At 49.4% G+C, this 23,588-nt stretch overlaps 2 protein-coding genes across 3 annotated transcripts in view; both read left to right on the forward strand.

Moving 5' to 3' along the window:
- Window positions 1-2,941, forward strand: part of GPR173 (G protein-coupled receptor 173) — a 20,471-nt gene extending 17,530 nt beyond the window's left edge. The window contains exon 2 of the mRNA XM_055081926.1: window positions 1,458-2,941. Within this exon, the coding sequence (XP_054937901.1) occupies window positions 1,555-2,676 (1,122 nt within the window). The 5' untranslated portion in view covers window positions 1,458-1,554 and the 3' untranslated portion in view covers window positions 2,677-2,941. The remainder of the gene's footprint in view (window positions 1-1,457) is intronic.
- Window positions 2,942-6,732: 3,791 nt separating this feature from the next.
- Window positions 6,733-13,886, forward strand: TSPYL2 (TSPY like 2). Of its 2 annotated transcripts, none has more exons than XM_007116075.4 (7): window positions 6,733-7,669; window positions 8,938-9,015; window positions 9,143-9,254; window positions 9,341-9,486; window positions 9,615-9,712; window positions 10,043-10,881; window positions 13,181-13,886. In XM_007116075.4, exons 1-7 carry the CDS (start codon window positions 6,866-6,868, stop codon window positions 13,351-13,353), a joined length of 2,250 nt encoding a protein of 749 aa, XP_007116137.2. In that variant the 5' UTR covers window positions 6,733-6,865; the 3' UTR covers window positions 13,354-13,886. The 2 variants fall into 2 exon arrangements, with proteins under 2 accessions (XP_007116137.2, XP_007116139.2); XM_007116077.4 differs by having other exon boundaries at window positions 6,733-7,039; window positions 8,905-9,015.
- The last annotated feature ends 9,702 nt before the right edge of the window (window positions 13,887-23,588 follow it).

Here is a 23,588-nt window from a genome sequence, read left to right on the forward strand (position 1 = left end):
TGGTATGCGGGCCTCCCTCTGCTGCGGCCTCTCCCGTTGCGGAGCACAGGCTCCGGACGCACAGGCCCAGCAGCCACGGCTCATGGGCCCAGCCGCTCCGCGGCACGTGGGATCCTCCCAGACCGGGGCGCGAACCCGGTTCCCCTGCATCAGCAGGCGGACGCGCAACCACTGCGCCACCAGGGAAGCCCCCCTCCTTTATTTTTATTTTTAGGAACCTATCATCATTTGACCTAGTATACTTCACCTATGTATCTTCTTTATTATCTAGAATATCAGCTTCACAAGGGCAGGGATCTTTTTCATTTTATTTCACAGCTGTATCACCAGTGCCTGGCATGCAGTAGATGCTCGATAAATAGTTTTTCAACAAATGAATACACACAAGCATACCTACGTCTTTATATTCACATATGCTCTCCACCTCACTTAAAGTAAAAACCCAAGTCCTTGTCATGGCCCACAGCCCTGCACAATCTGGCCCTAGACCCCTCTATGAATTCACCTTCCACTGTCTCTCTTGCCACCCTGTTCCAACGACACTGGTCTTCCCATTGTTCCACAAGCATGCTAAGCACATGCTTGGTTATGAATAAAGAAACCTATTTAATGAGTGGCTACCAGCATTAACCAAAAAATCTGTGAAACTAGGTACATTATCCATAGGATCTGTACTGTTTTGTGAGACTTTTGGTTCAGCTCTATGTACACATGCATGTATGTGTACCAGGCTGTGATGTAAAATGTATTTCTTACTATGGGTGACAGTTTAAAAAGTTTGAAGAACACAAACTTTGGGCTTTGCAAAGGGAGAGAAGAGCCGCACCAACATCCCCAACCCACAGACCCACCAATGGAGGAAACAGGTAACCGAGGACATGCAGAGAGATGAAGCGCCTCCTCACCCAGTGGGCCAGGGGCAGGGCCTGACACCAGCTAGGGAATAAGTGGAGAGGCCACCTAGACATACTAACACTGCCCTTTCTGTTTCTTCCTCACCTTTCCTTTCCACCTGTTTCTCACTGTCTCTTTTTTTTTTTTAAGATGTTGGGGGTAGGAGTTTATTTATTTATTTATTTTGGCGGTGTTGGGTCTTCTTTTCTGTGCGAGGGCTTTCTCTAGTTGTGGCAAGCGGGGGCCACTTGCCTTGGCAGGCAGATTCTCAACCACTGCGCCACCAGGGAAGCCCTCTCACTGTCTCTTTTTCTTGTGTTTCTCTCCCTCCCTCCCTACGCCCTCCTTCTTTCCCCCAGTTCCTGTCTCTCTGGTTCTGTCTCTCTCCCTATCTCTTCTCACTCTTTCTCATCCCCTCCATTTCTGTCTCAATTTGTGTCCATTTTCTATCTTTTTGTTCTGTCCTTTCTCACTCTGTCTCTTGCCCCTGTGTGTGTGTTTTCTCTCTGTCTCTTTCCTGCCCTCATAGCTCTGTCTCTCTGTGTCTGTGTCCTCATTTGCAGGTGCAGCCCAGCAGGACAACTGATGGAGTCCCCCGGGGCCCATCGAGTACCGGACTGGCTGACCCCATAGGGTCGGGAGCAGCCCCTGCCCCTCAGTATGGCCAACACCACTGGAGAGCCTGAGGAGGTGAGCGGCGCACTGTCTCCACCATCAGCATCGGCTTACGTGAAGCTAGTGCTGCTGGGACTGATCATGTGCGTGAGCCTGGCGGGCAATGCCATCTTGTCCCTGCTGGTGCTCAAGGAGCGTGCCCTGCACAAGGCTCCTTACTACTTTCTGCTGGACCTGTGCCTGGCTGATGGCATACGCTCTGCCGTCTGCTTCCCCTTTGTGCTGGCTTCTGTGCGCCACGGCTCCTCATGGACCTTCAGTGCGCTCAGCTGCAAGATTGTGGCCTTTATGGCCGTGCTCTTTTGCTTCCATGCGGCCTTCATGCTGTTCTGCATCAGCGTCACACGCTACATGGCCATCGCCCACCACCGCTTCTACGCCAAGCGCATGACACTCTGGACATGCGCAGCTGTCATCTGCATGGCCTGGACCCTGTCTGTGGCCATGGCCTTCCCACCTGTCTTCGACGTGGGCACCTACAAGTTCATCCGTGAGGAGGACCAGTGCATCTTTGAGCATCGCTACTTCAAGGCCAATGACACGCTGGGCTTCATGCTTATGTTGGCTGTGCTCATGGCAGCCACACATGCTGTCTATGGCAAGCTACTCCTCTTCGAGTATCGTCACCGCAAGATGAAGCCCGTGCAGATGGTGCCAGCCATCAGCCAGAACTGGACATTCCATGGCCCTGGGGCCACCGGCCAGGCTGCTGCCAACTGGATCGCTGGCTTTGGCCGTGGGCCCATGCCACCAACCCTGCTGGGTATCCGGCAGAATGGGCATGCAGCCAGCCGGCGGCTGCTGGGCATGGACGAGGTCAAGGGTGAAAAGCAGCTGGGCCGTATGTTCTACGCGATCACACTGCTCTTCCTGCTCCTCTGGTCACCCTACATCGTGGCCTGCTACTGGCGAGTGTTTGTGAAAGCCTGTGCCGTGCCCCACCGTTACCTGGCCACCGCTGTTTGGATGAGCTTCGCCCAGGCTGCCGTCAACCCGATTGTCTGCTTCCTGCTCAACAAGGACCTCAAGAAGTGCCTGAGGACTCACGCCCCCTGCTGGGGCACAGGAGGTGCCCCGGCTCCTAGAGAACCCTACTGTGTCATGTGAAGCAGGCTGGTAGGCAGACAGGCAGGGAGAAAGTCAGGGCCACCATGATGGGGCCAACAGAAGGGGAGAGGTGGGGCTCCACACAGGAGCCTTTCTTTCTGAGCTCCAGCCCCAGCCCCTCGAACCACATGGAATCTAGGCACCTTTGCCAGCACCTCCCCAGGGTTGGGGACTGGGTGGGGGACTAGGAAAGAGGCATTTCTAGTTTTGTGGGGCCCATCTCCGCCACCTCCTTCTCCACTTCTACAATCTCTCTCTCTCTCTCTCTCTCTCTCTCTCTCTCTCTCTCTCTCACACACACACACACACACACACACACACACACACACACACACACAGAAGTGACAATTCAGAAACAAAAACAAAACAAAACTGAAAATGCAGGGTTTTCTACTCACAGCTGAGGAGACAGGCTTTCTTGCTTTAATGTCTCTCCTCTGACATTGTCCAGCATTGTCCAGAAGGGGGAAATTTGTCCTGTAAAATAGACTTCCAGAGCCCTATTGTCCCCTCTGCTCCCACGAACCCTCCCCTTCCAAGTCCTTTAGCAAGTCCTGGATGTTTAGAGAGAAATTGATCTGCTGACAAGAGGGACCAAAGGGGGTGCTGGGTTCCCAGGGAGCAAGGAATGTTTAATTGCTATGTTGTGTGCAATGTTGTTTTAGGCTAACCCTGGTCCCAAGCCCGGTCTTTTCTCCATCCCCACCATGTCCAGACCTCCCAAGTGTTTCTTGAGCATCTGTTTGAGAAGGCAGGGGGGGAGGGAGAAGGGCTTCTGGGATGGGCCCAGGTTAGGTGAAGAGCAGGATGTGAGTACACGCCTTGAGCTGAAGAGACCCCAGCTTGGCTGCATTCTCTCAAGCTGCTTCCTGGATCCCCGTCCTCCAACTCTTCTTCTTGAGGATGGAAATCCACTCCAACCCCACCGGGGTTGATGTGGGTGCCATACAGGCAGGAGCAGCCCCCCACCCCATGGAAGTGTAGGGAGAAAGTCAAACTCTCCAGAATGGCTGGATCCCAAAGGCTGGGGTCAGAGTGGAATTCAACCCCAGAATTGTCTCCTGAGTTCATGATACTCTCCTGAATATGAAAATTCTTTGAGGGCCTTGGTAAGTCATAGTGGTATAAACTCCAAGGCACTGTGGACTTGAGTCCATTCCTCTCTGACCTCTTTTTGTCCCCCTCAAGCCTCAGGAGCCTCAAGCCCCTCTGTGGTAACCCTTGGCCTTCTGGGCCCTCAGCCCCCAACTTCCTTGCGCTGAACAGCCCTTCCCCTCTTCCTCCCTCCACCATTACTTCCACCCCAAGTGGAGCAGACTGCAGCCAGACTCCCCAGGTGGGAGATCCCAAGCCTCCTTCCCAGGGCAGAGTCCACTCTGGGCTCCCATCAAGTCTTATGGACTGGTGAGCCAAACTGGCATTCTTTGCCTGGTCTTCCCCAAGTTTTCTGTCTCCCTCTCATCTCCTGGGAGAGAGGGAGATCTGTATTTATCCACCCCCTTTCCCTTCCCTACAGAAGCCCTTGTCCTACACTCCCTCCCCAGCTCCAGAACTGGGCAAGCCTTGACCCAAAAGGGATGGAGAAGGCACTCTAGGCAGGAGAGACATTAATGAGCCTGGCTATGGAGTGGCCCTGGAAAGGCAGGCCAGAGTGGCTGAAAGGCTGGGGGTGGGGGGGTACCTGTTCTCTCAGTGATAGTGATGGGGGTGCCTTTCAGGGGGTGGGGTGGGGGCACCACAGGGGTGGGGATAGATAGGGTACATTCAGGAGGATTTGCCTCCATTTCCTTTTTCTAACCGCGTGGATTCACCATTGGATTTTGTAAATGGAAAACTGAAATGAACAATGCTATACTGGATGTTTTCTCTTTCTGTGTGTGTGTGTGTGTGTGTGTGTGTGTCCTGTCTGTGTGACTACATGTGGGGAGGTATGGTCAAGTGAGACAGTGTGTTTGCGTGACTTTGTTGGGGGGCACTCCTGCCTGGGGCACACATGTGAGCAAATGCCTGTATGTGGAGACATATACAGTGCACGTGTGCACACATGTACACATATGCACCTAATTGAGAGGGGACAAAATAGAGTATGTGCCTGCAGCAAGAAGTAGAGTGGTCGGAGAGATGGAACTTGAAAATGGTACGTATGTATGTAGCAAGAGGGTTGACTCCCATCTCATAAGATCTTCCTCCCTTGGCTCAGGCTCTGAACATGGGGGACAGGATACTTGAGTACCCCATCTCTTTCCAAAGCCTGGAGCCCTCAGGTATCACTCCCAACTCCTGTATCAGTCTCGTCTCAAAAAGCCAGATAAGGTGTTCCTGAAAGTGGACCACCATGGAGAATGGGGACTGGGAATTGGGGATCAAACTTGGGGGGAACTATTGGGGTTAGGTAATGCCTGCTCCCCCACACAAAAAATAATGGCTTCTGGAGGGACTGCTCAGTCTGGGATAGGAGCCCTTCGAAAGGGTCCACTGTATACAGCTCGGATTTTGGTAAGCTTTGATTAAATTCAGAGGGAGGGATGTCACAGAGGGAAAAAAAAAAGCCTGGGAGTCTCCCCAGCCAGCCTGTTCCCTGGGCACTCAATTACTCTACTCTCTCAGATGCACAGAATTGAGTTGACCATACTCCTCAGTTCTTGGCACACTATATCATCATTGGTCCATATGAGGCCCTTATATTTTTTATTTTGTTTTGTTTTGTCCCCTTCATCACCCATCCCTGATCCCATGCCCCCTTCCACATAGGCACCCACTCGTGTATTTAACGTACGTCCTTCCAATCCACCGTTCATGTGTTTATTTACATATATGTGTATCTGTGAAAAATGTATGGTATTATTATGTTTTAATTTACATAAACAGTATTGTACTATAAATCTTGTTGTTTCTTTCTTCACTCAACATTCTGTTTTTGAGAGATCCAGCCATGTTGCCGTATGTAGACCTAATTCATTCTAGTGGTCCATCTTATACATGTATCACATTTTTCATATTCATTCCCCTGGGTGATGGGTCTCTAGGTTGCCTCCAATCCTCTGCTACCACAACAAGCCTGCAATGGGCAGTTTCCTACATGTCTTTTTAGGGACTCCTTATTTAGAGGAGAGGAAACAAGCTCAGAGAGAGGCAGTGGTTTGGTTAAGGTTTAAGTGAGGAGCAGATCCTTGAAACGAATCCCACACCTAAGCCAGAACCCCACCACCGCGCCTCACGAGAGACCATCCAGCTGGCTCCCCAAAATCTAAAATGGAATTAAAAACAGCATACACTGAGGAAGTGGAAAGGAAAGGATGGGAAGGAGAAGTATGGAGTCGATGAACAGATAGAAAGTCCTAGAAAGATCTAGCAGATGAACTGAATCACAATCATTTTCGTGACGCAGAGGAAGTTACTTTTTTTGGTGCGATTATTATTGCTAGAGCTATTTTGCAGAAATGGGAAACGCCACGTCAAAACCTGGCCCCAAACCAAAGACCCTCGATTTCTAAACCCCAGGCTCCTTGAGTGCCCCCTGAGCCGCGATGAGCCGCCTCCGAGTTCACCGCCGCAGGGGCGAAAGCCAGGGCTGGGGCAGGGGCAGATTTAAGAAGTGCGTAGTTGCTGACGGGGAGGGGAGAGGAGGGGGAGAACGACAGCGAGGCTCTCGAGTCTATATGAGCACATCCTGCTCACTGCTTGCGCTTGTTTTTTGTTTTGCGTTTGGGTCTTCAGAACCACTGGTACTTCTCCCATTGGATAAGACGTCGGCAGGGTGAGGTACAGGGTCTTCTTCCCTTCAGCTCTCCCCGAGGCCAATCGTCCTGCACCGTCTCTAAGGTCGCTAAGGGAGGTGGCCCGGTGATTGGCGGGCCCGAGGGGAGCCAATGGGAGAGTGATGAGGTGCGGTGTTGGCAAGCAGATTGCGTGCGAGCGGGCAGGGGGCGGGGGGCCGCGAGAGCAGCCGCGGCGGCTGGCAGCCAATGGAGAGGCGGGATGGCCCCTGGCGTCAGCGAGGGGGCGGGGTCTGGCGCTTGGCGCGGAGGGAGTAGGGCAGGCGCTGTGGGAGGGAGCGCCAGAGCGAGGCTGAGAGCAGAGCTGGTCGCGTGAGGCGGCGCGGCTCTGCTTCAGGTGTGACAGGCAGCGGCGGCCCGACTGAGAGCGAAGGGGCGAGTGCGAGCCCCTGAGCTGTGCGAACGCGGTCACCATGGACGGCCCGGATGAGGGGCCTCCGGCCAAGGCCCGCCGCCTCAGTAGCTCCGAGTCCCCTCAGAGCGAGCTGCCGCCGCCGCCGCCGCCGCCGCCGCCACCTCTCTTGCGCCTGCCCCTGCCTCCACCTCAGCAGCGCCCGAGGCTCCGGGAGGAAACCGAGGCGGCACAGGTGCTGGCTGACATGAGGGGGGTGGGACTGGGCCCCGCTCTGCCCCCGCCGCCGCCCTATGTCATTCTGGAGGAGGGGGGGATCCGCGCGTACTTCACCTTGGGGGCTGGGGGTCCCGGCTGGGAGCCCGCGATCGAGTCAGGGTACGGGGGGGCGCCCCCTCCCACGGAGAGCCTGGAAACGCTTTCTCCCTCGGAGGTTTCTGGGGGAAGCCTGGAGATTGACTTCCAGGTGACGGAGCCCAGCAGCTTTGCAGGAGAGAAGGCCCTAGAAACCTGTAGCGCAGGGGGGCGGGGGTACCAGAGGTTAGCCGGCCCAAGGGGGAGGGAAGAGACCGTCATCATCGTGGAAGACGACGACGAGGATGAAAAGGAAAGTGTGAGGAAGAGGAGGAGGAGGAGGAAGAGGAAGCCCAGGAAGGTGAAGAGGGAAAGCCGAGAGAAGAATGCCGAGAAGATAGAGTGCATCCTGCAGGCGCTGGAAAACATTCAGCTGGACCTGGAGGCGGTGAATATCAAGGCGGGCAAGGCCTTCCTCCGTCTCAAGCGCAAGTTCATCCAGATGCGAAGACCCTTCCTGGAGCGCAGAGATCTCATCATCCAGCATATCCCAGGCTTCTGGGTCAAAGCAGTATCCTTGTCATCTATATTCATGGGCCAGGAGCCCATGACCAGAAATGGGGGGCGGTGGGGGAGGGAGGGACAGGCTGGGTGAAAGGGTGTGGGGGCGGGCCCCTATTGGAAGAATGACGAGGTCTGGTGGAGGAGGGATGGAAGGAGTGTGGCAAAACATCAGAGAAGCTGGACTGGAGATGGTGAAGGGGGGAGGGGGCACACAGCATAAAAATTGGACCACAGATGGGAAAGGGGGAGAGGAGGAGCATAGCATAAAAGAAAATGGATCACAGACGGTAAAAGGGGGAGGATAGTAGAGGGGCACACCGCAGAAAAATTGGACCAGAGATGGTGAAAGGAGGAGAGGAGGGTCACACAGAAGATAAACTGACTCAGAGACAGTGAAGAGGGAGGAGAAGGGCACACAGCAGAGAAGTGGCCCAGAAAGGATGCCCAAGTCACACATTGCTGTGCAAGCCTAGGTCTCTACTTAGATACTAGGCAGACCCCAATCCTGGCTGGAGAGGAGGGGGCTAGAAAGGGGCTGGAGCCCTGAAGGATCAGGAGAAGGAGTACCTAGGAATGGAGAGAAAGGAGTTAAATGAAGGAAAGGGAAAAATAACAAGAATTTACTATTGGTGATAAGCTTACCTCTAGGGGACCATGCAACATGTTAGGAACACATGGATTTAACATCCTAATAGAATTATATGGACACAGACCCTTGGCACTCTCATACAAAGTATCACATGATCACAGGCCCCCAGTACCCAGGCACAGTATTATGTGGCCACAGGTCCTCAGTACACAGACCATAGCATCACCTGGACACAAACCCTCAGACTCAGATACACAACATCATGTGGACATAGACCCATAACACCCAAATATATATAACATCGTGTGATGACAGGCCCTCAGCAACCAGATATAGCATCATTTGCACATGGGCCTTCGGCCCCCAGACACACAATGTCTTGTGAACACAAGCCCTCAGCACCCAGAGACACAACATCACTTGGACATAGACTCCCAGCGCCCAAACACACGGCAAATATGAACCATGGCAAGGCCACTTAATACAGAGGTTTGACATTTTATAAACATAGGCTCTTACCACACAGTATCATGGGAATAAAAGTATGGGTCATGTCCCATTGACCACAAAAGGAATTCTCCTGCTCCAGCCTCTCTTTTGTTCTGCCCTGCCTAGCCCTGACTGGCCTTCCTTCCCTCCTTCTCATTGAACAGTCACTCCTTGACCTAAACTGCTCCCTCCATCAGTTCCTCAACCACCCCAAAATTTCAATCTTGATCAACCAACGCGATGAAGACATTTTCCGCTACTTGACCAATCTGCAGGTCAGGCCAAAGAGATATCTTTTCTACCAGGACCGGGCAAGGAATCTGGTCCTTGGAGGTGAGGGGAGGTTGGGTGGGAGGGGTCACAGTGTGGTGGGAATTCCACCATTACCCCCACCCTGAGCAGGTACAGGATCTCAGACATATCTCCATGGGCTACAAAATGAAGCTGTACTTCCAGACAAACCCCTACTTCACAAATATGGTGATCGTCAAGGAGTTCCAGCGCAACCGCTCGGGTAAGAGGCAGTCCCAGAGCAAATTCATGCCCCCTGCCCCATCTATCCTTGTCCAGCGCCCTCTCCATAGCCTCCTTCCCCACCAGGCCGGCTGGTGTCTCACTCCACCCCAATTCGCTGGCACCGGGGCCAGGAACCTCAGGCCCACAGGCACAGGAACCAGGATGCCAGCCACAGCTTCTTCAGCTGGTTCTCAAACCATAGCCTCCCAGAGGCCGACAGGATTGCTGAGGTGGGGCCCCTCCTGGCATTGCCAGGGAAGGCCTTGCTAGCTTGCCCCTGGGTGCGTGGGGTATTGGGAGTAGGCTCTGTGACTTGTACTCATAGCTCTGTTCTCCCTTCCTCCGTCTCTTTCAACAGATTATCAAGAATGACCTGTGGGTTAACCCCGTGCGTTACTACATGATGGGAGAAGGGGGCTACAGGGCAAGCAGAAAGAAGCAAGAAAAGGAAGAAAGGTGATGGTGGGGGTTGGTGGCTGAGAGGTGGTTTGTTAGGGGTGGGGCAAAGACTAGGCTAGTGTCACACTGTATTTGTAGAGCCAAAAGGGACCTTTGAGATAATCCAGTCCACTGTGTTTTACAAGTGGGGAGTGATGCCCAGAAATGGGGTGTGATCGGCCTGAGGTTATGTAGTCAGGGGCAGAAATGGGACTCTCTCCCCACCTAGCCTCGTCCCTGGGAACCCCTGTAACCTACTGCCTCCCCAGTTACTTACCACCTTTCAGTGTCTGCTCTGGGTACACCACCTCCCACCAACCCTATACTCAACCCCAGGCTTCCCCACAGTAAAAACAGGGATGAATATGAGGTGGTGATCGTGGAAGACTCCGATGACTATCACATCATGGAAGACATAATTGGAGAGACCTCAGACAGTGATGGTATCACCGACAATGAGACCATTCATGACATCAAGATCTCTGACTTCATGGAGACCACTGACTGCTTCGAGACCACTGACAACGAGATAACTGACATCAGCGAGAGCCTCTGTGACAGTGAGTGCCCTGACCACAATGAGAGCATTGACAGTGAGACCACTGATAATGAGAGCCCCGATGACAACGAAACCACTGATAACAATGAGAGTGCTGATGACAACGAGACCACTGACAACAATGAGAGTACCGATGACAACAATGAGAATCCTGATGACAACAATGAGAACCCCGATGACAACAGTGAGAACCCTGAAGACAACAACACTGATGACAATGAAGAGAACCCTGATGACAACGAAGAGAACACTGATGATAACGATGAGAACGCTGATGGTGACGAGAACCCCAATGGTGATGATGAGAACCCCAAAGGTGGCAACCACAGCAGCAACGGCAGCAACCAGGACAGCAGCGACAGTGACAATGGAGACAATGACGGCAGTGATATTGAAGATAATGATGGCAACGAAGGTGACAATGAAGGTAGTGATGATGATGGCAATGAAGGTGACAATGAAGGCAGCGATGATGACGACAGAGACATTGAAGACTATGAGAATGACCTTGAAGACTTTGACAAGGATCACCATAACAGCGCCAACCAGGATGACTTTGAGGACGAGGTAGAGAACATCTCCGTAGAAGAATCATCAGTGGAGGAAGAAGAGGAGGGCAGTGAGGAAGGTGAGCTAGACCCTCACCTCTTGTCTTACCTCCTTTCTCTTCTCTCAGAGAAAAATCTGCCCATGGTCAGAGTATCAAGGCACAATCTGCTCTTGTAGAGAAAAGAAAAAAGCATTCTGAGTAATTTTTAAACAGAGCAAGGTCAGGGAACATTTAGCTCACAAATGTAACAAAACCAAAACAAATTTCAATTCTTGGTGATGGGTAGATAAGTTGTAACAGAGCACAAGACAAATGAAGCAGAGAGAAGAGCTAGGAGGCAGTGGGTGATATACTAAGTAAGACAGGTTCTCACACAGAGAGAGGGAAAAAAATGGCAAACATATTGCAATTCAGCACACTCTGTACCCAGCCCTGGCCTTCTGGGAACTCCCAGGCTTGTTTGGGGAGCTGGGGGTGAAGTGAACAGTGTGCTCAGTGAGTCCAGAGGAGGGAGGAGCTAATTCTATCGCCAGAATCAAGAAGGAGAGAACTAGAGAAAAGAAGTGACATTTGAATTGGAGGCTGCCTTCACATTAAGGAGCATTATGGGGCATTCTTGGTGGAAGGAATCACATGAAAAAGAACCTGGAAGGGTGAAAATGCATGGTATGTTGGGCAGGGTTTCCCAAATTGTCATCTGAGGACCCCTTCACTGGTTGCAAAAGCTGCTCACAAAAAGGTTCAGTGGTCAAATATGTTGGGGAAATACTGCATACAATAATATCCTTATGTAGAGTCACGTGTACGTTGGCACCTTAAAGGCTCTGATAAGTCCTGCTCTACGAAACCTATTTAAACATTGTGGAAGTCAGCATTTCCCAAACATCTTGATCACAAAGGCCATTGTTCACTGTCCACCAAAGAATACATTTTGGGAAATGCTGAAGAAGGGTTGCATATGGGGGGTTGAGGGAGAAGGCGGTATTTAAGGTGACTGCTAGGTTTGGTTCTGGCCTGGATGACTGGCCAAAGGAGGCACCATTTCCTGGGATGGGGAAGGGTGTGGTGGTGGGATTGATGGGATGCAGGGAGGAACATGGAGTTGGAAGGGCTTGTTGGACATAAGGTACGGGTGGCTTAGAGACAGGTGGTTGGTGATATGCCTGGGAAGTCAGAAATTGTAAAGAAAGGAGATAAGCCAGAGCAGAATCCTACCTCTGGATTCTGGGGCCGGTTAACGTTAATTGGGTCCAATTAACATTAATGAAGTATTTACTATGTGCCAGGCACTATTCTAAATGGTTTTCTTGCTTTGACTAATTTAATCCTCACAGCAACTCTTATGAGGTAGGTACTACTAATCCTCCTTTTATAGATGGGGAAACAGGCTCTGAGAGGGTAGAGTTGGGAGGAGCACTAGGTCGTGGAACATTCTAAGAAGGAGGGAATTGTCACCAGTGTCCAGTGCTCCTGAAAGATCAAGTAAAATGAGAACTGGGATGTGTCCATTGGATTGGGGGCTGGATAGATCATCTGTGACCTTGGAAAGAGTAGTTTCAATGGATTGGTGGGGGTAGAGCCAGACCACAGTAGGAATGGGGAGGGAATGAACAAGGGTTAAGGCAGTAGAGTCAAACCTTGGCTAGGAAGGGGATGGCAGAAGGCAGACAAGGGATATGTTTGAGCCTGGCTGTAGGCAGGCAGATGGAGGAGAGGCAGCCCCCTGGGGTAGGTGGAAGGTGCAGGAAGACCAACCATTCCTGGGGGTTTTGGCCATGGGATTCCTGGCAAACTTCCATTGAGGGCACTGAGGAAGTAGGAAGTGAATGAGCAAGTAGACACAATCTAGACATATTTCTAGGTAGGGAAACGGAGGGAATTGCCGGCACCATCGCCTCCTCCTTGGTGGCATCTCTTCTTTCAGAGAAGGGGAGGCAGAATTATCTGTACAACCCTAGGGTGGGAGCTGGGGTGGGGAATTGGGCGGAAGACAGACAGGCCTATTTGGATCAGACTGGGGAGAAAGAGAGAGGGAGCTGCCTCTGGATGAACAGAAGTTTTATTCAGCTGAGGTGAGAGCTCAGGAAGAGACACACATTGCATACAGGGAGTGAAAAAGCTACTTTCAGAGATGTATCAATTTTGATAGGACAGAGGCATCCCACTCTGCCCCTTCCTGCTTCCCTCTCACTCGCCCTTACTTTCTGGACTTGAGTTCACACGGACTTGGCTGCTTGTTCCAAGCAGAGGCTTTTGGTGAATGGTCCCGCCCCTCAAAAGCCCTGACTATGGGCTCTGTTCCCTGTTAAGAGTGACATCTACCTGTCCACCTAACCATCCTCCTCCATTTTCCCCTCCTTCTCTCTCCCCTGTACAGGCAGTGAGCAAGAAGGTGAGGACAGTGATGATGAGGAAGGAAGCGAGGAGGAGGAGGAAGGAATCGAAGAAGACTCAGAAGGAGGGGAAGACTCAGAAGACTCCGACATGGAGGAGGTGCTTCAGGTCCCAAACCCTTGGGCCAACCCGGGGAAGAGGGGCAAAACGGGATAAATGTCTTACCCTTGCGGGGGCTGCCTCTCTATATCCCTCTCCCCCTGCCCCATTTGCCCTCCCTATCAGCTAGGGCCGAGCGGCCCCATATTGCACTTCTGGGGGATGACTGACTTCGTACACGGGTTTAAAGTTTATTTTTATGGTTTAGTAATTGCAGAGTTCTTATTTTGGGGGGAGGGAAAGGGGGATTCCCCCTTCCTTTTGGCCCTCCCCTCCCGCAGGCTTCTGTGTGCTGCTAAACGTATTTATTGTGATGCCTTGGTCAGGGCCCCTCTATCCCCCTCCTCGTGCTGTGTGGAGTGGACACCCTTGATCCCAAAGCGGGGAGGGCCGCTGTGGCCTTGGGGGCCTCTGCCGCCACCCTGTTCTCCCGTCTCTCTCTTTCCCTCCATCCCTCGCCCTTCCCCGCTGTGCCCGCTAGCCCGCCTCGGTGTCTATGCAAGGCCGCTTCGCCATTGCGGTATTCTGGTCCCCCTCCCCCAGAAGTCCCGCCTCGTTCCCTGTGAACCCTGGTAATCCTAATAAAATTCTGAGCAAATTCAAGGTGCTGCTTCGAGTCTTTTGTCCCACCCGGTGCGCGATCCCCAGCAGCCAGTCTCCCTTCCCACAGGCCCGCAAGTACCCGCCTAGTCTACGCAGTGGCCTGCAAGATGGTAGTTGCTGGGGGTGGGGGTGGCTGGCTGGAGGCGAGCTCCGCGGGACCGCAGAAATGTTGCGTCAGGCCAATGCGGACCATCCTGGCCAATGGCAGGGCGAGGCCGAGGAAGCCCCTCCCTCTCCGGGCGGCCGCCGCCGACCCAGGCAGGTAGCAAACAGCATCCCACGCCTTCCCCTCCGCGCACGCGCACAGGAACGCCCTGGGCCCTAGAACATCCATTTATTCAGTGATTCATCTTATTTATCGTGCGTCAAACCTTTCCTCGGGCCTAGTATGAGCTGAGTGTGGGGGAGCCAGAGGAATCCATTTTTCTTGTTCGCATGTAGTAAAATAAAAATGATATCGGTCGGGACTTCACAATCCAATAATGCCGGAGTGCTCTCTCGTCTTAGGAAGGGGGTGCAGGATCCCTGGAGCTGGATCTGGGAGATAAGGCAAGAAAAGACAGCCCAGGCTGGGGAGTTTGCATAGAGATAAAAGAAAAGCAAAGGAAAATTACTATGTAGCTGTGTGAGCGGGGGTGGGGGGTGGTCGGGAGTTGGGCGTCTGAAAGACAGGCCCAGTGGCTTTAAATTTTGGATACAGTAACTTTATTTCCACGGACACCAGAAAAACCTCCCAGATTCTTTCTGGATCATAACGATAATTTACAGAGACATCCGGGTATGTCTTCTGTAATATACCTCCCGAACTTTCCATCCAACGCCCTTACTTTGCTGGAAGTCTTCAGACTCGGTCAGATTTGCGTTTTACACAATGCCCTCTGCTGGCTGCCCGGAGCATGGATTGGAGGGAGGGAGAGCAGTGAGGAAGCTGACACTATACCTAAGGTGAGAGTGGCGTGATGGGGGCAATATGGAAGGTTTTTAAAATAAATTTTTTCTTTTAGAAGTTTCAGATTTACAGAATTATCGCAAAGATAATACAGAGACTGTCCGTATACCCTACACCCAGTTTCCCCTATTGTTAACATCTTACATTAGTATGATACATCTGTCACAACTGATGAACAAATATCAATACATTATTATTAACTAAATTCCACATTTTGTTCAGATTTCCTTAGTTTTTACCAAATTTCCTTCTTCTGTTCCAGGATGCCATCCAGGACACAACATTACATTTAATCATCATGTTGCCATAGACTTCTCTTGGCTGTGACAGTTTCTCACACTTTTCTTGTTTTTGATGACCTGGAGTCATCAACATTTGAGGACTGCTAGTCAGGTATTTTGCAGAATGTCCCCCAACTGGGATTTGTCTGATGTTTTCCTCATGATTAGACTGGGGTTATGGGTTTGGGAAAGGAAGACCACAGAAATAAAGTACCATTCTCTTCATATCCTATCAAGGGCACATGCTATCGATATGCCTTATCACTGTTGATGTTAACTTGATCACCTGGCTTAGGTAGTATATGTCAGGTTTCTCCACTATAAAATTACTCCATTCCCCCACCTTCCATAGTGTACTCTTTGGAAGGAAGCCACTAAGTGTAGCCTGTGCTTAGGGAGTGGGGAGTTATCCTCCAACTCCTCGAGGGGGAAGTATCTACATAAATTAATTGGAATTCTCCTGTACGAGAAATGTGTGTATTCTGTGATTTTAAGAAGCTGGAATCAACAGGCTTTAGATATAGGAAGAGAGGGATTGAGAGAAGTCAGGGATGACTGCCAGGTTGCTGTGGGACCTCCTCTGTGAAATGGTTATAATACCAGATCTTGGACATACTCCAGATTCTGATAAAAGTTTTGGGGAGAGCATGGAAGCTTGGATGCCTCTGGTTCTGACCTGGGGCCACAACTGTCAAAAGTGGATAGAGGAGACTCCGGCTCAGAAAGGAGAACATCTTGCCCCAGGGCCAGAGCTGAGAGTGCAGGATGCTGAGTCAAGGCATCTTGTGCAGAGGGAAGAGACACCTATGTGCAGTATCTGGAGCCAGTCCCAATGAGCATGTGATGAAGTGGAGGGGCAGGGGAAGCAGGAGGGGCAAAGGACCTGGAGTGGGCCAGGAAGAGGTCAGCCTGGCAAGAGGATCCCAGTCAGTTCAAGAGAGAGACGGCCTGGGTATCCTTGCCTCAATATACTCTGGCTCACAACGTGACTTCCTCACCCTCTACAGAGGGTCTCAGTTTTCCCATCTGCAAATAGGCTAATCATGCTGGGGGATCAGCCCAGGAGAAGCAACCAGCCTAAGATCCCAAGATGGAGTCTAGCCTTGAAGCAGACCTCTGAAGCCTGGCCTTCATCAGGCTCTTACCTGATTCCTCTCTGTTTTTCTAATCAAATCCCTAGCCCCTCATCCTGGCATTTGAGGCCCCTCTTCACCCACCCTGTTAGAGAGGGCCTCTGACTTCAGGGACACTGTTAGGACCCAATTATGGGATTCTAATATAGCTGGCCAGGATGCTCATGTCCTGGACTGACGCATGGAAGGAGAAGATGTTCTTTGCCTAGGGTGACATCTTTTCCCTGTACCCTCACTCCTCAGTGTGTGGTGTGGCTTCAGGTCCTGCCTAGTCTGGTCCTCCAAAAGGGAAGACTCTTCTAGAAGGTCTTTAAGGTCACATCCAACTCCAAAATACAGTCTTTGCTGAAGACCAGTGAAGACAGGCCCTTTTGCTGGGACCCCAAACAGAAACCAGGAGGAGAATGAGGAGTCATAGGCCCAATGTGCCTCAGGGCCTTTCCCGTGCTGAAGCTACTTGTCTTTGTATCCTTCACAACTCACCCAACTCCCCTGGAGCAGTGGTCCCTCCTCCTGAGGGTAAGGTTCCAAGGACTTCCTGGGGCCAGACCTCAAAAGTGCCACCCACTTCTGTGAATAAAAGCAGATTGGCAGGGACAAAACTAGATTCAGGAAACTAGATCCCTCTTTCTTTGGTGATCAAAAAGGCCATCAGTGGCTCCCTCAGTTGGGGGTGTGGAGGATCCTGTTTTTCATTAGGAAGCATCCTATTTTTCATTCAGTAAACATTACTGAGCACCTGCTGTGTGCCTGATAGAAACTCGGTGATAGGACTACAACAAGGAAACATGAATAGACCAAGTCTTTGTCCCCCTGGAGCCCAGAGCTGAAGACAAGTGTTCTTAATATTTTTGGTGTGCCATGGACCTGTTTGGTGATCTGGTGAAGCCTATGCATCTTTTCTCAGAAAACAATATCTTTTGAATGCATAAAATAAAATACCTAGAGCCACAAAATATTGACTATATTGAAAAATAGTTACTAAAATATGGAAAAGCAAATATGTTATAGTAATATATATGATCCTTGTGAGATCTAATGGAGAGTCTAATGACAATCATGATTTTGAGATAGAGATGAGATTACATATTTCAAGAAATGTACATCTATAATATGATATGAAAATCTCTGTGATTTCTATTAGTGACAGAGTCACAGGTTCTATCACTATTATACTATGGTGAGTTACATTCTTTACTGAAATGTTGCTAAATTTCAATTAGAGGAGAGTGAAAACAAAGATGTAATTTTTTTTCCCATCCAAATTCATGGACCCCTCTAAACCCTGTCTCTGGACTGGATTGGAGGGAGATCTGTGAACCCAAATTAAGAAACCCTGGTAATAGGAAGGGCCTTCCTGTATCTCCTTTCTTCTTAAACTCCTTTCGTTTGGAGGACAGAAGCCTGGGTTTTATGCTGGGTCTTATTGCTGTGTGGCCTCAAGCCAAACAGTTTGCCTCTCTGGGCCATAGTTCCCTAAGTCTGAAACAACGGCAAAGGCAAGAATTGGGAGGGGAGACCTTAATTATTTATGCTCCAGGCAATTAATTTATGTTCTCTCATTAAATCCTCCATTGAATGAATGGCATTTTCAGGAAAGATTTTTAAAATTATCTTCCCATTTCACAGATGGTTAAACTGAGGCTCCAAGCGAGGCTGTCACTCGACCAATGTCTTAATCAGTAAGTAGCAGGGGCTGGTGGGTGACTGGCCAGACCCCTATAACCACCTCATCCTCCAGGGATAAAACTAGGAACAACGTTCACTTTGAGCGAGAGAAACCTAGCTCAGAAATCCCTGCAGGTGGGGGTAAGCTATGGGAAACTGGGGGCAGAGTCGTGTCTCTTAGCGGAGCGGTGGCTTACGCAAGGTGGCTTACGGAGAATAAGACGTCAAGAAGCCGCGCGCCTCCGACTGTCCTGTGACTCGCGCCAGGCCTCACTTTGGGGTTCGCGCCTGCGTGCTCCCAACTAACCTCCCGAAGACCTGTCGAATGGACTGGCAAAAAGCGATGAAGATCCTCCTCCTGGCCAATCCTATTAAAGGGTGGGCTTGGCTTATAAACCAATCAAAGACCCCCAAAGGGGCGGGTTTTCTTCGGCCTGGATCCTGGCTTGGGGGGTAAAAATAAAGTGTGTCCATCTCCAGCCAATCCCAGGGAAGACAGGAGGGCACTCCTCCAATGGGAGTCTGGAGCCGTCGGTAGCGGTGGCGGCCTGCGATCCCGCTAGCTCTCCAGCAAGCGGGAGGGACGCGTCCAGTGCATTCGCGAGATCCAGCTGCCAGTCCCTGGAATCTACTCGCGCGAGGCAGCGGCTGCACCGACGGCCCGAGGTTCCCGGTGAGACGCTGTAAAGACGGGGTGGAGGACGCGGGGGGAAAGACGCCGGGCTGGAGCGCGTGAGGGGTGGGACCTGGGCGAGCTTTTACCTGGGCGGCCTCTCAACCCTAGGTCAGCGGGTTGCGGAGTATCGTGCGGGTAGCAAGGGGAGGGCGAGTGCTCCTGCGGCCCCCAGACGGCAACCAGGTGAGTACCCTGCGGAGCCCACCGCCCACGCCCACCCTCCGCGCTCCCCCCATTCCTGTCTCTTGGGAAACAGTGTACTGTGCAGGTCTGCAGCTCACGTGATCGTCTGCCTGCGTGTCTGTAAGTCTCCGTCTGTCTCTCACTCTCTGCCCACCCCACTCCCCCTTCCTCTGTCTCCATCTTTCTGTCTGTTTGTCTCTATCTTTCTGTCTGGCTCCCCCTCTGAGACATAGTAGACCACCCAGACCTATAAGGCTGAATCCTGACCCAACCAGTTAAAACTAGCCGTAAGACCTTGCCTCACCCAGCTGAGCCACAGTTTTCCCATCTGTCAAATGGGAGTCTAATAATCTCCGCCTGAGACAATACAGTGCATCACTTTGCCCAGCGCCTGGCCCCTTGAAAAGTTTCAATAAATAATGACAGTTATGATTGAAAAGAATATAGTCTCTCTTGGCCTTTGGCTTTATTTTTCTCCCTGTCTGTCTCTGACCCTCCCCCCACCCCAACTGGTTCTTCTTTCTGAATGCTTCTGTCTTTCTCTGTTATTGCTTTTCCTCTTTCTGCCTCTTTCCCATCCCTAAACAGGTTAGAGGTGCATTGTTTATAGCAATGAGCTTGGCGTGAGAGTGCCTATGAGCTTAGTCTGGGGTTCTTGTCTGTTCTGGGTGTAAAAAAATGGAGCTGGCCTTAGGCTGCTTCTGGCCTCATTGAGGAGACAACCCTCTTTGTTCTCCACCCTACTGTGTTAAACAGGTGAGACCCCCCCCAGGGTGGGGAGCAGCTTAGATGAAAAAGTGGATCAGGCCCTTATCCTGTATCATGTTAGTCTCCACAAGAAGATCAGAGACCAGGGGTCACCTAGTTACATTCCCATACAGCCCTGGAATTGACCAGGCCTCTGGAACTCACCTTCAGTCATCAGCAAAATCCCCTTCATTCTCTCCCTGGTTTCTGAATAGTCCCGTTGTTTTCTTGCCATGCCTTAGTGGTTCTCCTTTTGAACACAACACTCCATTTTTATGATGTGTGTTTTGAAACATCTCTTTCACTGTTCTGAATTGAAGTGCATAGATAATAGAATCTGTCTACACACATAATTCCCCCCCAAACCAATATAATATCTAATTCAATATAAGGGAGAAGTAAAGGCAAAATAATTTATAATAAAATAATATGTATTTCAATATGTAAAGGCTGGGATATAATTCCACTAGAAGACATAATGAAATGGTCTTGCACATAGGATGCTTGTACCTGGGAGTGTGACAGCTACACTGTGACTCAGAAACCATGGATAAGGTGATGCGATTTTCCTAGATGATGAACAATTCTTCATAAGGTTCTAAACAAAACAAAGTGCAATCTTCCCTCAATTTATATGGTTGTTGAATTACTGTAAAAGCCACTATATATTAAAATCCATGATCTGGCTCCCATAACCTCTCTGACCTTATCTCCTACCACTCTCCCCATTTGCTCCCTCTCTTTCACCCATCCTGACCTCCTCTAGGCTACTTGAACATATTAGGCACACATCCACCTCAGGGGCTTGTACTAGGCCATCCCTTGTACCTAGAATGATTCCCCCCAACCAATATCCACAAAGCTCATGCCCTCACCTCCTTTAGGCCTCTACTCAGATGTCACTTTCTCAATGAGGCCTACCCTGACCGTCCTGTTTAAAATTGCAACTCTCCCATAGCACATACCCTGATCTGTTTTTTTCCATAGTGCTCATCACCCTCTTACATAATATATCTTACATCTTTATTATGTTTGTTGTTTATTGTTTGACTCTCCCACTAGATTGTAAACTCCAGAAGGGCAGAGATGGTTGTCTTTTTTGTGCCTTGATGTATCCCTATTACCTAAAACAGTGCTTGGACACAGTAGGCTCTCTCAATAAATGTTGTTGAGTGAATGAATGAACACGTTTTTCACCTACATGATTGTCTGGTGGAACATTCTAAAGTCATATGGGATGCAGTACGATTCTTTGCTGTGTGGAGCTGTCTTGTGCACTGCAGAGTGCTGAGCATCCCTGGTCAATGCCCACTAAGTATCACTATAATCTCCAATTATTGTGACAGTCAAAAATGTCTCCGAAACACTCCTTGACTGTCTATTCAATCCCCCACTGAGAACCACTGCTTGAATAGAAATCTGGCTTTCCCCTGAGCACTCTGCTCCCCCAGCAGCCTCCTCATACCCTTCCTGCCAGGAGGCCAGGACATGGGGGTAGGTGTCCTCACTCTATATGTCCTTCCCAGACATTTTCTCTCCCTCCTCCTTAAACACTCTGGTTTTTTAGAATTAAAATTTTTTATTTTTAATAATTTCAGACTTTTTAAAAGTTATAAAAATCGTACAGAGAATTCCCATATATCCTTCACTTACATTCCCCAAATGTTAAGAAATTATACAACTACAGTTCAATTATCAAAATTAGGAAATTAACATTGGTACAATACTCTTAATGAAAGTACAGAACCTATTTGAATTTCATCAGTTTTTCCACTAATATAATTTTCTATTCTAGGATCTAATTCAGGATCCCACATTGTGTTTAGTTGTCATATCTCCTTAGGCACTTTTAATCTGGGACAGTTCTTTAGTCTTTCTTTGTCTTTCATGACTTTGATACTTTTGAAGAGTCCTGGCCAGCTATTTTATAGAACTTGGGTTTGTCTGATGTTTCCTTGTGATTACAGTTAAGTTATGTAATTTTGGCAGGAATACCACAGAAGAGATGTGTCTTCAGTGCTTTATATCAGGAGGCACATGATGTCAGTTTATCCCAATACTGGTTTTGTTCACATTGACTATTTGTTTAAGTTAGTGTCTCCAGGTTTCTCCATTGTAGTTACTCTTTTTCCTTTGTAATTAATAAGTAATTTGTAGAGAGATACATTAAGATTATATAAATATCAACCATTTTGTTTTAAATCTCAGATCATCAGACTATACCATCACCTACCTGTGTGTTATAGTCAGGTACAGACATACACACATACCTGCCCCGGTCACGCCTCATTCCTAGAAGGATTTAGCTACTAGCTCACTGTCACTCTGTAACACTACTCCAGTCCTACTTCTTGGTGATTTTAATATCCTCGTAGATGACCCTTCCAGTGGTCTTGTCTCTCAGTTCTGTCTGCTCTTCTACAGTGCTCTTGCCTTTCAGTCCCACCTCAGCCACGCACCCCGATAGTCTTACCCTTCTTATCAGTACCTGGGACTGTATCTCCTCCATAATCTCAGTTTCAGGCATCCTGCTCTCCAACCAGTACTTATCCTTCTAGCTCACTCCCTCTAGCACCCCAATTCCACCAATCCTTCAATGCCACTGGAACTGAACGTTTTCACTACGCTTTACTTCCTCCATGTTCCCATGTCCTTCCTTTAATCAGCTTAGATTCCGTGGTCCATCATAATAATCATTCCCTTGCATACATCCTCACTTCCCTTGCCCTCTGTCACTTTAGCATACTTATCAGGCAAAACCCCAGCACTGCTTAAATCCAACTCTGCCAGCTCCACTGCACTTCCTTAGGCCATTCACTGTCCTACCCTTCTAGATAACTATTTCATACCTTCTCTCTCCTCAAATCTCCAACACCTCCTCTCCCATCCTAGGCTCAGGCTGCATACTTGACTGAAAATTTTAAACCATCAAAAGAAAACCTCCGCTGATTCCCACTACCACATCCAACCACCAAGCAGCATCTGTACTCAAATACTCTGCCTTCTTTTCTGTTATTATGGAAAAACTGTCCCTGCTGTCATCAAAATCCTGTCCTTCCACTTTGGCACTAGATCCCATCCTCTTACCTACTTGAGTACATTGCTTCAGCAATATCCCCCTCTCTCTTCTACCTCAATTTACCCCTCTCTACAAGTTCATTCCCATTAGCACACAGACATCCTGTTATTGCTTCCATCTTTTTGTTACAGCTTTATTGAGATATATTTCACACACCATAAAATTCACCCTTTAAAAGGGTACTTATTCAGTGGTCTTTAGTGTATTCACAGTGTTGTGCAGCCATCACCACAATCAATTTTAGAACATTTTTATTCCCCGCTAAAAGAAGCTTCATACTCATTAGCAGTTACTCCCCATGACTCCCCTCCCCCCACCCGTAGGCAGCCACTAACGCACTTTCTGTCTCTATTGATTTGTCTCGTCTAGACATCTCATATAAATTGGATCATACAATATATTGGCCTTTATGAGTGGCTTCTTCCACTTAGCATACTGGTTTTGAGGTCCATCCATGTTGTTGCATGTGGCATTTGCTTTTATTGCCAAATAATATTCCATTGTGTGAATATGCTACATTTTGTTTATTCATTAGTCAGTTGATAGATATTTCAGTTGTTTTCACGTTTGGCTATTTTAAATAATGTTGCTCAGGACATTTGTGTACAAGTTTTTGTGTGAATGTATGTTTTCTTTTCTCTTGGGTAGATACCTAGGAGTGGGATTGCTAGGTCATATGGCAACTCTATGTTTAACTTTTTGAGGAACTACCAAACTGTTTACAAAAGTGGCTGCACCATTTTACATTCACACCAGCAATGTCTGAGGGTTTCAATTTCTCCATATCCTCACCAACACTTCTTATTGTCTGTCTTTTTTATTATAGCCATCCTAATGGGTATGAAGTGGTGTCTCATTGTGGTTTTTATTTGCATTTCCCTAATAATTAATGATGTTGAACATCTTTTCATGTGTTTATTGGCTATTTGTATATCTTTTTTGGAGAAATGTCTATTAAAATCCTTAGCCCTTT

This window comes from Physeter macrocephalus, chromosome 21 (genome assembly GCF_002837175.3).
Source record: "Physeter macrocephalus isolate SW-GA chromosome 21, ASM283717v5, whole genome shotgun sequence".
Classification (NCBI taxonomy): Eukaryota; Metazoa; Chordata; class Mammalia; order Artiodactyla; family Physeteridae; genus Physeter; species Physeter macrocephalus.